General features: G+C 38.3%; 1 protein-coding gene across 1 annotated transcript in view; it reads left to right on the top strand.

Annotated features, from left to right (window-relative positions):
- Nucleotides 1–13646: 13646 nt before the first annotated feature.
- The window catches only part of LOC100888258 (probable G-protein coupled receptor CG31760), an 85943-nt gene continuing 84572 nt past the window's right edge, over nucleotides 13647–15017 (top strand). Inside the window, exon 1 of the mRNA XM_030976096.1 lies at nucleotides 13647–13864. Coding sequence (XP_030831956.1) covers nucleotides 13647–13864 — 218 coding nt within the window. The remainder of the gene's footprint in view (nucleotides 13865–15017) is intronic.

Raw genomic sequence — 15017 nt, 5'->3', positions numbered from 1 at the left:
ACAACGTCTATAAATGAAAACTTAAATGCTCTTTTTATTTTATTTTATTCATTTCCTCTTCAGCAGTTGGTTTCTACTTGATTGCGACGCCAAGGTTAAAACCACAATTTTCTTCGCCTTTTCTCTATCCCGTATTATTTTCATTTCTTAATTTTTACAAAAGATCACGAATATCGCCCGTAGCTTCAATTATAATCAAAACTTTCAGCTTTACTTATCAAATTAGACAAAACCCATTTTTTCAAAAGTTTATGTAAAATCGTTTAAATTGATAAACAATTACGGAATATGAAATATGACAACCTATGTTTGCTTTTATGAGCAGAAACGCCTTCAGGGCAATTGATCGACTAAGTCTTCGTGATTCAGGGACGAGAGACCTGTCACATCATGCTCTATGTGACTCACGAAACATCTTGGTGTTTTTTTCTTCAGCAAACAGCTTTAAGCACGATTTGCATATCCTTTGACATGGTAACGTGGTTATCATAACATTTTCGTTAATTCCGTTTCGTGTTGTACTGTAGGTCAACACGTCTGTCAATTTTAGTAAAGTTACCGCATCGTTTTTTAACTGACAAATAACTGTTCCTTTTGTTTTCTCAGCTTCTTTCTGTTTTTCCTTTAATAATCAGCATTAGGTTTCGACTTAATTGCGATGCCAAGGTTAAAACCACAAAGTAGTTCGCTTTCACCATCCCGCATTATTTTTATCTCTTAATTTGTTATGAAAGATCACGAATATCGCCCGTAGCATTAATTTGTGATTAAAACGTTCAGCTTTATTAATTAAATAAAACAACACTTTTGTTTTCGGAATATGAAATCTGACAACCTATGTTTCCTGTTATGAGCAGAAACACCTCCAGGGCAAATTTAACTTAAGTCTCCGTGATTCAGGAACGAGAGACCTGTTTTATCATGTCCTATGTGACTCACAAAAGGTCTTCTTTAAAAAGAAAATGCAACCGACAGCTTTAAGCACGATTTGCATATCCTTTGACATGGCACCGTGGTCATCATAACCATTCTATTCATGTTCATATTCTCATTCTGCCAAGCCGAGCTCCATCAAACGGTTGATTTCACACGTAACAACTTGATTTGAGAAAAAAACCTGTCCCTCGAGGCCTTGAAATATTAACCAATCATCTTTTACATGATTATGATAGAGTCGAAAATCGCATCTTGCATGTCCTAATAAAGCTTGAATTTACACTTAAATGGTTTTACCTCGAAATGTCATCATTCAGACCCAGTTACGACGAATACATGTCATTTTGGGGTTAAGGGTAGACAACGCTTGCCAAAAACCTGCAAATCTTTGCCGTTTACACATTTCATCTAATTTTTGTATTCATTTTGTTGAAATACAAGATGTATCAAATGATCTGAAAAAGCAGATAAGCATTAGAAAGGAAGAAAAATTACTTATTTACCTCATGTGATGCTCATTCTAGATGCTCAATAGATCAATATTTATCATAAAACTTAGCTATGATTCTCAAGGTTTGGCTTGTTAGAAAGCGATATTTGTAAGACATCTTTTATTTTTACCTTTATGGGTTAGACGATTTGTTTCTTCCTTAATTGGTACTCTGATTGTGCGCCTTCAGCATTTGATTTAAAATGGATTAGGCGCCTTGCAAAAGTCATATATTATTATTACTATTATCATTATTATTATTATTACTATTATAATAATTATCATTATTATTCCCAAGTGAAACACCTTGGAACGCTGAGGGTGTTTTCTTTCTTTTTTACCGAAACGAAACACAAGGCTCTCCTATCAGCAAATAAACTGATACAACGTAAATAGTAGGTCATTTAAGCAAGCTCTTTCTACATCATCCGATAAAGATGAAAATGTCCAAGTTGCCGTTTCTTCAAAACGATAAGATGTAAGACTCATTTTACTTCACGCTATGTGTTATCCGATCTCTCTTGGTCCTTCGACCAACACCATGTATCCTGGGACCCGCTGAGGAACCCCAAGTGTATACATATTCTTTTTTTACCGACCCGAAACAACAAGCTCTCCCATCAGCCCTTTTTCATCGATGAATCTACCAACAAAAATTGTCATTCAACCAAGCCGATTAAGAAAGGAGAGGACAAATTGTTGTTTCTTCCAATAGATAAGAAGAAAGGATATCTTTGATTTCTCTTTATGTGCTATCTGTTCTCTTTCGGTCCTTCGACCAACACCATATAACCTGGGACCCACTGAGGGACGTCTGGTATACGTGTTTTCTCTACCCGAGACAATGCGAATCTAGCTCCACTAGCCCTTTTTCATCAATGACTCTACCAAAATAATCTGTCATTTAGCCAAACCCATTGCATATCAGCCGATTAAGAAAGGAAAAAACACTTCAAAATAATAAGATGTAGGACACCTTTTCCCCCCTTGAGGTGTTATCCAATCTCTCTTTGTCCTTCGGCCAACACCGGATATTCTGGGACACACTGAGGGACCCCGAGTGTCTACGTGTTTTCTCTAGCCGAGACATTGCAGGCTCTCAATCAGCCCTTTCTCATCAATGACTATACCAAAATAATTTGTCATTTAGCCAAACCCATTGCATATCAGACGATTAAGAAAGGAAAAAACACTTCAAAATAATAAGATGTAAGACCCTTTTTCCCCCTTGAGGTGTTATCCAATCTTTCTTTGTCCTCTGGCCAACACCGGATATTCTGGGACACACTGAGGGACCCCGAGTGTCTACGTGTTTTCTCTAGCCGAGACATTGCAGGCTCTCCATCAGCCCTTTTTCATCAATGACTCTACCAAAATAATTTGTCATTTAGCCAAACCCATTGCATATCAGACGATTAAGAAAGGAAAAAAAACACTTCAAAATAATAAGATGTAAGACCCTTTTTCCCCCTTGAGGTGTTATCCAATCTTTCTTTGTCCTCTGGCCAACACCGGATATTCTGGGACACACTGAGGGACCCCGAGTGTCTACGTGTTTTCTCTAGCCGAGACAACAGGCTCTCCCATCAGCCCTTATCCATCAATGAATCTACCAAAATAATTTGTCATTTAGCAAAACCTTTGCCTATCAGCCGATTACGGAAAGGAAAAGACAGATTGATATTTCTTCGAAAACGAAAATATGTGACACACCTGATATTTCCCTTGATGTGTTATCCGATCTCTCTGGATCCTTTGGCCAACACCTGATCTTCTAGGACACGCTAAGCCGCTAAGGAACCCCGAGTGTCTACGTTTTTTTTTTTTACCGACCCGAAACAACAGGCTCTCCTATTAGCCCTTTTCCATCAATGAATCTGCCAAAATAATTTGTTATTTAACCAAGCCCTTTGTTCATCATGAGATAAAAGCTGAATTCTAGCAGTGACACGATGATTAAAATGTCACCAGGTCGCATGGTGGTAACCCGACCTGTAATTGCTCGAAGATTCCTTGCAGCAACAAGGGGGAAAGCGAAATGGCACTCGCAGAGATTCAGTGGGAGACAAAAGCGACACGACCCAGCAGCTGTCGCCTGTAATTGAACCCATTCAACATGATCCTCGTGGTGGTCTTAAGTTCTGATGTGTCCAACATCAACAACTCGATTTCATCTTTCTCTCTTTTTTCCCCTTTTTGTTGTCATCTCTATCGCTCTTTGTCCCCTTCTGCTGCTCATCGACCCATCCTTCTTATGTTCACATTGAATTCAATCGAGCTCCCTTTTGAAATTCGCTGCGAGCGATCCAAGATCAAGGGTTCCGAAACATGTTTAAACGGTTGTTCAACAGGATTTCTTGCCCATGCATTTCCTTAACGTTTGACCCACTTTCAAAGCGGATCTTAATCTTTGCGGATGCCTCACCAAGTCAAGAAGCAGCTGAGCGGCGTGGCTGGGTTTGCGGACTGCTCTAAGGTTACCCACCTTAGCGAAAAATCGAATCCCGATGTCGTCCAATCCGCCTCATCTTCTTACGATCTCCGGCAACATTGGTCCGGGGCGTCATCTCCGGTTTCGCCCAGTTGCACCAGATGACGTCTGTATGTCGGCTGCAATCAGTGCTTCCCCCTTCAGCCACCTCGCTTCACTTCTCATGGTTTTAAAACCGACACTGTACCACATACACCACCACACACCGAGATCGGACAGACTATGCAACGGTTTTCCTTTCCATATCGATTCTTGTTTGCTAGCAATAGTAGAATAATCAGTCTATTTGTTTATGTCATTCTTCCCTTTATTTCCGTTCGCATCTTCAAAAGGTTAGAATTCAATTCTTCCTGTTGGGTATTCTAAAAACCAACTTGATGGAAAAGGTCATGATCCTATATCGATGTTTGGGGTGTTTTTACTGTAAACAACAATGCATCATGCATTCCTAAGAAATCGTGTCCGTTTGTACTTACCGATGCGTCATTTCACCGCCTATGTTGCACGTCTCGTGATGATCTAGCCACTTTCCAATTTTATGAAGTCAGATTTTGGTAAAATTCTATCCGAGTTATGGATTTGATAGCGTTACACAAGGTCGGGAAATATGCCTTTTAACAGATGACATGACAATTTCTTGGCTATATAAGCACATATTTTTATAATGCTATGCTTATGTAAAACTTATGAAAGTCATGAGTCAATCGATTGAAATCCGCATATGCCGTAAACCATTGTGTTATTTAATATATTCTGCATTTGTCTGATAAAAGAAGTTTAAAAAAGCGAATGAATCTAATTTTGTTTTTAATTCATTAAAAGTTGGATGAAAAAAAACCTAACAATCAGAGAAGAAGCAAATTAGCGCAACGTTGGCAGACAAGGCCTGTTAAAGGCAGTAATACAAATATTTAAGTTTAAGATCATTACAGATATGGGGGATCTTTCATTGGTATATCGGTCATGATGCGATATCGGAGAACTCCTCAATTGTTGTGTACATGTTTAGTCATAGCTTTTTTGAAATTTAATTATACAAAATAATATTTCCATGATACATAATATCTCAAACATGTCCACCCTTCTCAAACACGAGACTCGCTCTTGCTTCAAGATATGGCTACCGTTGTCATCCGATATTGGTTTGAAAAATCAGGATATTATATTCCCGCAACCCGTGCATAGAAAAACTGAAGTTAATGTTATACGTCTGTAGTTCAAATGACTTGATTGATATTCGTCATTGTATATGTATTAAATAAAAGCGTGTTTGCATAACTCAAATGGCTTTCTTTCATTCATACATGTCAGGAGATGCCGTGGTATAGTGTTTCATTCACTTGACTCGCAATCTAAGGGTTGAGGGTTCGAATCCTAGCCCAGCTGACAATACATTAATCCACAGGTGTCTAACTATCTATTTCTGGGGTTATAATTATTGTAGAGCCCTCAGGAAGAACAACATTGATCATGATGAGGCTCTTTTTGGTAAGTATTTGTGACCGTATAGAGTTAGATTTTCAAAAATAATAAGATAAGATGAATAAAACGTAAAACGTTTTATGTACATGTAGCATGAATAAGATATAACCCCCCCCCCCCCCCCCCCCTATCTCTCTCTCTCTCTCTCTCTGCGTTGGAGTTGATGTATATTTGTATTCCTGAGCTAAACACACATAAAATGAGATGTCTCTAAAGTGTGAATTAATTTTTAACTATGGTACACTGAACAGGAGACTATCTTTGCCCTGCTAGCGTTAAAAGTCTTCTGCTTGCTCCAGATATTGTAGAGATTGCATGGCGTAATTGATATAAGTGAGATGGTACTGATAAACAGAGGCGAGGTAGAAATTCATATGAAGATATAGAATATAATTGATATCACGGAAAGCAGGAATCTGTGTTAGAATGGTGAGAAATAAAGATGGTTGGCTGGAAAGAGAGAGAGAGAGTGTGTGTGTGTGTGTGTGTGTGTGTGATACGGTATGGGGAAACAAGAGATGTAGAAAGAAGATGAGAGAAAGAGAAAGAGAGAGACGGGAGAACTAAACAAGAAACATATAAATAGATAGCATAGAGGGAGGTAAGGGTAATGACGGAGATTGGAGAAGATAGATACAGAAAGGGGGAGGCAGAAGAAAAGCGATGTAGATAGGAAGAGAGCGAGAGAGAGTAATTAATAAAGGCAGATAGATGCCGATAGAAAGCGAGGGTGAAAAGCAGGCGCGTAGCCACGGGGGGGGGGGGGGGGGGCACGGGTGGCACGTGCCCCCCCTAAAATTTCCAAGATCGGTCGAACTTTTTTAGACCCCTTTTTTTTTTACCTCGATCGATTACATGTAGGTGCCCCCCCCCCAAACATCGAACTCTGGATACGTGCCTGGTGAGAAGAGGGAGAAAATACGGCAGAATCAAGATTTAAGATATATATCTCACACGTTTTCACGCATTTACAACTTTGTTGGATGTGAAAAACAAGTGAAAAACGCATTGCATATCAAACATGGACAGCGGGATGTCTTCGGCCTTACGTTTGAATATCACCTTAATCTACCATACTATGTCATGTGATCTAAACTTCCTCTTAACCACGAAGAGCAGAGTACTTTCTGTATCTTCCATATCCATATTTCAGAGGACATGTCCATTCCACGCGCTTCGGACGATTGACATCGCATTCCTATAAATGCGATTTCGGATGTAGACATGCTTATATTCTTCATGACACTCCATGACAAAACTACAGTTCCCTGTCTTAATCAACCTTCTAATCTTAGATTAAGATCTTCTTAAGGCGGATGAAATTCTCTTTCCTCTTAAAAGTTTCATGTATGAAATATGTCTTCGTTTTATTTTGCTGTGGCTTGTTTTTCGGAATTATATCCTTAAAGAGAGATATGAATCGAGTATACAACTCAGTGGAAACGCTTTACAGATTACTTTTGTTGGCAGAAGGGTATTTCGTTTTACAGATGGCTGTATAGATAAGTGAATCACACTCTCTTATCAGTTGTTTTTATCATTTCCCCGGAAGCCTTTACTTTGTTGTCAGCAATTCGACTTCCTGAGATACTTCAGTTCAAACTTTCTTAAACACGTTGTCCCAAAGACTCAAAGAACTTTCCAACCTTTCACATTTTAAAAGCATCGATGATCGTATTCGTTTTTGTGTGGTGTAAAATAAAAAAGCGAAAACATTTCTTTTGAACATCTTCTTCTATGATATGCACACCAGCGGAACCCTTCTGTTACTCATGTTCGGCGTGTGAGCGAAAGGATAGTGTTATTAATCTTGACTCTTGATTGTGGTAAGCAGAAGTCGAAATACATATTTGACCAACAAAAAACAAAAACAATTTTTCTTAAAATCAAAGCACGAAAGGAATCTCCTAAACGGGCATTCGTCTACAATTATGACATTGAGAATATTATTATTAAATTGGATCAGGATTCAATAAAACGCTCCCATATTTTGAAAAGTCGTAATCATGCTAAAAGTACAGCATGAAAGGATAAATTTTATGCAGTCTCGCTCTTTGTGTTGAAAGATTTTTCGGATCTTTAGATCGAAATGTCGCCTCAGGGAGAGAGATCGTATATTCGTTAAAGTCATACGCCGTAGTACAGATGCATTTCTATTAATGGCGCCTTTGTCTCCTTTCAATGAAGAGTCATTTGGGAGAAACCGTTATACCACGTGATCTCTGACGAAACAATAAACTCCACTTCTCAACCTTACTTCCTTCCACACCAGTGGCGTAGCTACAGTGGGCGAAGGGGAAATTCCCTCCCCCTCCCCCCCCCCCCCCCTATCGAGTGATGGAACAAAAATATAAATCTTGAAAATAGAGAAAGTGAAAGGGGAAAAGGACAATAAAAAAAGACACATGGACCACATCCTACCCTTACCCTTATTCACATAATAATTCCCGAGTGCCCCGTAATCTTTTTATTGCCCCTTCGATATATAGGTGGACTCAGCCTACGCCACTTTTTCCCAATTTATCACAATCATGCATGTACATGACTGTACGTGCCGATATGATTTATGCGCGTGGCAGGTGTACGGCTGCGCGCGCGCTTAAGAAGTTATCAATTCATTGTTCATACATAGACGATCATGTAGCGGGTCGGATGTGGGAGTGTGTGGGGTCACTGTATTGTGGTGACAATAATCCGGGAACATTAGTTCTTTCTCAGCTCAATCTTGCCTTGTCGTGCCGGCTAATCACCCATAATGCTATTTGCCATTAAGATTCTATCGCGGAGGTTTCTCCGCAACCTGATGAGGCATTATCGTATGGATGCTCGAGCAAGGTCGGGTGAGAATTGACGGGTATAAAGAAGGCCGGATTGAAGGCATACACGTTTCACTATGCCTGTCATGCAAGGCCACTTGTTGTTTGGTTTACCTGGTGTAAATACGTGGTGCGGTTATGCATACACGGGGGATACGTGTGAGACAACATCGCACATTCTCGATGAACTATCTCAGTATAATTCGAGACTCCAATCTCAAATGGTGGAATCTACCACGTAAAACAATCGAATACACTTCCCGAAATTTAAATTGCAATACAGCAATACAAATTCTAAAAATGAGAAACTAAGAAAAACTAATTACGATCGTCTGAAGGAATTTTAATCTTTAAAAACATTGATCTATTAGACGAGATATCGAGATAGATGAAACCATATTATATGCCATCACAGTTTTGCCATCGTATGAAACGAATGTTATAATTTCATGAACAGTAATCAATCTATTTCGGGTAATGTAGACCTTCTCCATACATGTTGCCATGTTTTTCTATTTATTTATTATATTAAAGGATTTTTTCTTCTTCTCCAATTTACCTATTCTATACAATAGATTCATTTTCCAAATCAATCCTGTCGTATCTCAAGAAATCTGAAGTCGTGTATTTCCCTTTTTATTTATGTATGTCTTCATCGCATTAGCCCTACCTATTGATTTAAGACCTGCGAACTATGTTCATGTGTATATAGAGGTTAAACATGTGGACCAGAGACTATAATTGTATCATGGAGCATAAAGAGAGATAGCTCCATGATTGTATAGTGTGCTCCATGATTGTATGGTGCAGTTTACTATCGACGACCTGTTAGCATGTGCCCAAATGTTGTGATTTTCTTTGCGGCGCGTAGCAAAGGACTGAACCTTTTCTTGCTTTTGGTTTTGCTGACATGGATATAGGGCTCTAAAGTTGCAGTGTTTGAAGACGTGGACATTGTGGTTAGGGTATTTTGATGTGGAAGCCCACGGTGCACTATAAGAAGTGAGCAATGCCCGACTGTCAGCGCCAAAGCTTCGACTTTCAATCGCGAACGCCATCTAATCCTCACAATTAAATTCAGCACTGGCAGCGCTTTAAAACTCTTGGGACCTCGGAGCTTCGGATAGAACCAGGAATCAAACCCAGTCTAGGCCGGTGGTATATCGGGCCATCTCACACCCTCCAGCCAAGACCATTATTTTATTCGTTATCGGTCTCATCTATCATCCTCTCTTTCGTTCTGTCTGTCTTGGTCTTCATTTTTCGCTATCTTCCTATTTATCTCTCCCTTCTCTCTATCTGTCGCTTAATGTCTCTCTTTCTGACTCTTTCCCTCTTTTTTTTATATTTCAGTTTGACTCTCTCCCTTCTCCCTCTCACCCCACTATCTTGCCATCTCACTTTTTTCGGTCTCTGTCTCTGTCTCTGTCTTTCTTTATTTATCTCTTCTTCTGTTTTATATCTGTGTCACCCAATCTTCAAATCTCTTTACTTTGTATCATTCTCTCCCTTTCGCCATCCTCATGCAAATCGAATGTTGAGAGATGTGGTAAATGTGAAAGTGTTAACATTCTATTGTTACCATTGCCCTATTTCCCAAGTGTTTTTGTGTGTGTTTCAATGGTTTTGTTTACAACGCAAGAGAAATCATGTCTAAATGTAAATTCCTGGGGGTGTTTCACAAAGTCCTAAGTCGAACATAACTCTAAGTTAAGAGCCATGTGTAGCCTTAAAATTAAATATATTAAAAAGCAAAAAAGCAAGTATTTTATACTTTTCATAAATTCCACATCAAGAAAGTGAAATTTCCTTGATAATACAAAATATTATCGATTTGAATCAACATTTTATGCCTTTTGAAATGAGTTTTACAAAATATTTTCAAAGATGCTAACGGCTTTCCATAATTGTTAAGTCCAACTTAGAGATAAGTTCAACTTAGGATCTTTGTGAAACACCGCCCTGGAATCCCAACAAGCTCTTGTAAACTTTTTCAAAGGAAAAGTGAGCCTTTGTTACTCCTTAACTTGCACCATACCCAAATTGGATTTGTTATACTATACTACATTCATTGACATGGATACTTGTTTTGTTATGTCTTTTTTTTTTCTTTTTTCTTTTTTTTACAAATGCCCCGAACTTTTGTCAAACGGATGCCTTTTGCCCTTCATTCGTTCCATAAAACTTCACCTCTAGGCTTGCCAGTGTTTTGTTTGCATTGACATGATTTGAGCAGCGTTGCCAGCCATCCATCACATGGCCTCCAATCCCATTACCCCGACATGCCCTGACCTATGGTGCAACCAATCCTTGCCAATCGACAATCATTCTGCTTTCTTTCTCTCTCTTTTATAAGGCTGACAGTATCCCCTGCCATCTCATCATTATCAATACGAGATGGGATGTCACCCCGGTGGGATGCCATGCATGATTGCTGCTTCACATACACGATGGTTGGGTGGTGCTTAAAAGCTATCTGACTTTAAAAACTAACCCCGGCGAACATCGTGACCTGAAACACGACGCCATTTTGGTTGTGTGCTTTCAGCTAGACCTATAATGACCTTGGAAATTTGAGCCTTAGTTTTAAACATCGTTCGAATAGGTTTTGCTTGATTATTATGTATGCGATGACGAAACGCAATGGTTATTATAGAATATTGACCATTTTTAAGAAGGCAACACTTTTTAGTACACGTAACACACAAACGGCTATATATACACAAACACATATATGAGATTACAAACATTGAACACAATTTAATGGTGATGAAACTTAAATCCTAAAAATGTTGGTCGGAATTTTGATGAAACCTTCTTTCATATTGTTTTCCTGTTTCGACTCAGAATACTACATATTTACTTTCATATTAAACATAGAAATGCAAACGAAATACTTTTGATCATGCACTCTTTGTAACGAAAGGAAGGGAAAGAATATACTTAGTGGTAACTTCACCCATTGGTAACTAATTCAATCTCCTCTCATTACAACAGGAAAGAGCGAAATAGGTGTTCATCGTTTCGCACTATTATCAATGCATTCGCCTCTCAAACAAGCAGTCAAGGGAAGACAACTTTGTCCATATTAAAAATTCGATCTGCGAGATTGAGCTGCATTTCCTGACACTTCATCACCATTCGCATGTGTGCATAGACCAGGACGCGCTAAATATTCTTCTTCACCAAACACTTTTTTTGCCCTCTTCTTCATGGCTGACTTCTGCGTATGATACAATTTCTTGAGGCGTCAGCTATCTAAAAATCTCTCTCTATCTCCAAACTTGCCTCGAATCAGATCATGGTTTATGTTTCACGTCTCCGGCTCGACATTTCCTTGAAAGTTCTATCTATAAATACACTTTTGGTAAGGTCGGTTAAACAAAGAATACAAAGGGCATATAGATTCCTGTTTTACATGGAATGATAAGGCGAAACGTTTAGGGTGTTACTTGTGCGTAATGAAGTATCATCAATCATACTATTCCATAGGAGAAAAGAAAAAACTGGTTGATACAATTGTCTCACATACTCTTGAAAATGTTTGTTGTTAAATTCTTGATGAGATATATTATAGTCTCTTCAAATGTTTGATATGATTTAAGTAGGGTCTACTTATATATATTGTATATACATACATATACATACATATACATATTTGGTCATTACCTCATCTTTCTTTATCAAAGTGATATCAAAACGAATTAGTATGAGAGATTTCATCTCGTTCTCCTGTTTTTCTCTTCCTCGTTCTGTCCGCCTTTCTGTCAATAAGTTTCTCTTTCTTCCACTCACCATCTCTCTTATTGTGTCTGATATCTCAATCCTCCCCTCTCTCTCTCTCCCTTACTAGCAGTTGCCTACTGACTTTTGTCTTATTCTTACTTTGTCTACACCACTAACCATCCCACTTATCTCTCTTTCTTTCTTTCTCTCTCTCTCTCTCTCTCTCGTTATCTCTCTCTTTCTTTCTCTCTCTTCATCTCTTTCCCTCTCCTCTTTGTCTCGATCTCAATTCCCCTCCTCAGTTCTCGTTTCTGCCTCTTTCGACCATTTGTCGCTCCTTTGTTAGTTCCACGCTTGTCTCAATCTCGATTCTTATTTTCTTCCCATGACCCACATTCTTATTAAAAAGAGCAGAGGTGTCTCATTACGCTTCATGATTTCATTTTTCTTCTGTTTTCATGTGAACTTTTATAAACAAGTTGCCCGAGTATCATTTCTTCTTAAAGGTACTATGTCCCATTTGCAGGCCAAAAAAATGAAAAAGTTAAATTCCAACTGCATTTGAAAGATAATACTAATTTAGAACTTGCCTAAAAAAGGTGGGGCTTGAAAATGTCTTCAAGTGGGAAAATAACGACTATTAGTTGTCAAATCGACTTTAGGGCTATAGAGCCCAAAAGTAATAGTCTTGATTTTCAGACAATTGTACCGAATGGTCATACGTTTTATGCTGCGCAAAGATTCAATCAGTTTAATCTTGGCCATCACAAGAAGTGGGTATTTGATGTAGACAAATGCTCATGTACCCTTTACAACTCTTTTAATGTATGTTATTACCAAAGAAGAAAAAAAGCCAGTCAGTCACTCAATAGTGTCTGACAGTGAAGTCTAGCAAGTAAACGGGTTTCCTTGCATAGTTTGAATATGAGGACACTGCTAACTTTTAAATTTCACAGATAGGACATACATGACATATTCATAATTCCTGCAAAGTTCTACAGAATTTGAGGTTGGCTGCAAAAGGGACATAGTACCTTTAAGAAGTCCTACAGCAGGCCAGGGACTTGTATCCCAAGTCCCTGAGCAGGCCTTCTCAACTGGCGGCGCGTGCCACTTGTGGCGCTTGCGGTCAGTCGGAGTGGCGCGTGGCTGTTCCAAACATTAATACAAAATAAATAAAATAAAAAATTGAAAATTAAAGAAAGAAAAAATTAAAAAAATATATTTTAAAATTAAAAAACTCAGCAAAATCAAAAAGTCGTAGTCGAAGTTGAGCCCAAAATGTAAGTAAGCCATTATGTTTGTTTGATTTTCACTTGATTTTGACACTTTCCGTGTTTATTGCACCAAAATAACTACATATAAATTAACTTCCAGTGTAGATTTTAGCCCGGAATTGTACTAATTATTTCAAATCAATATGGAAATATGATTGATGTTTAATGGAACAAAAAAGGTGTTAAAAAATGCCACATCTGGGCCTTAAGTAAGCCCTTAAATCCACTAGCTTCTGGGGGCTTCGCCCCATGGACCCCACCCAGTATCGGCTCGGTCGCTACGCTCCCTCGCAACACAGTCACCAAACAAACAGGTTGGCACTTCAACCTCAATACATTTTTGTTTTGGCACTTCTAATAAACTAGTTGGGAAGGCTTGTCCTACAGTTAAAAACTGTACTTTGTTATAAACTTTGGCATAATTGTCTATGATCTATCTTCTCTTTTTATTCACTGCAGCGACCTTCACCTACCGTCTCAACAACGAAACCAACGGGGAACAGACCCAAGAAGATACCATCATTGTCCACTACGAAGACGGTCACTGGAGCACCCCGTATTTCGACTGCGGTGGTGGCAACATCTGGATGATGACGTATACTGTCCCCTTCCTTGGCCGTAGACCCAATGGCACCTACTATTTCAAGTGAGTCTCATGTTATAGCCATGGCCGATAGGTGTTTATAATTAGCATCTTGCGGCTGTCAGATCCTACAATTCTTCATTTCTATCTTCTTCTTGGCTGCTCTAAATTGATCTCCTTTGCATTCTCGGTTTGATTGTGGTTTTAAATACACTTAATATTTCGTATTCCCGTTTCCAAACCACTTTATATTCCGTTAAACGTTTAATACCAAATTAGATCGTATAATTAAAGAGATAGTTGAGTTTCAGTATAGAGGGCGCTACACAAATACTTTTATGTGAGATAATGAAAAAATCAATGTCAAATTTGAAAGAGCATACAATTTAAAAAACAACATTATTTTTTTTATAAATGTAATGCTTCCTGGGAGAAATGTCAATTATTTAAACATATTTGTGGCTTACACCCAGTAAATAAAATCGATCGATCGATCTGTATTGAAAAACAAGTCAGAAAAAATCTTGGAACAATCAATCTTATTTAGTGGGTGTAAGCCACAAATATGTTTAAATAATTAACACCATCTTCGTTTGATCGAAAGTCACAGACGGCTGAAAAAGCCATAAACCATTTCTAAAATTTGTAGGGCCCCACAATATTCGATAATTTTAAACCATCCGTTGAAAAAACAAGATAGCGCCTTATACGTTTTATTCCAGTCAATGCCAATGTTGGGTTTTGTTGGCTTTTTCGTGTTTAATTATAATACGCTCGTGAATTGTTATTATTATCTTATCAATTGATTAACGGTCACCGTACTTTTTTGGAAGTGGAACTAAATTGGTATGATCGGATTTAATCTGAATTTCACTAATTGTGGGGTCTAAAATTACCTTCGTATCAATTTTAGGTCCTAAAAGGCACTAGAAATGTCATAAATAAGAATAAGAACAAAAACCATGCACTTTGAAGGCATTTGCGGTCTTAAACAAGAACTTAACTGTCCCTATAACTTGAATGAAGTGAATTTATATTTTGAGATGGAGATGACTGCTTCACAACGCCGTTAAGAATTTATATTTTACGTATTTTACGCAATTTGAACACAGCTCGGACCCGGTGCAAGAAAAACGAGCTGAATTTTAAGCGAGCAAATCGTTTTCATGACACAAAGATGTACTTTTATCCTTTACGCGCATCATCATTAATTTTC

The sequence above is a fragment of the Strongylocentrotus purpuratus genome, unplaced genomic scaffold (genome assembly GCF_000002235.5).
Source record: "Strongylocentrotus purpuratus isolate Spur 01 unplaced genomic scaffold, Spur_5.0 spur5_scaffold_8, whole genome shotgun sequence".
NCBI classification, from domain to species: domain Eukaryota; kingdom Metazoa; phylum Echinodermata; class Echinoidea; order Camarodonta; family Strongylocentrotidae; genus Strongylocentrotus; species Strongylocentrotus purpuratus.
The sequence above is the reverse complement of the archived record's forward strand: the minus strand, read 5'-3'. Positions and strand labels throughout refer to the sequence as shown.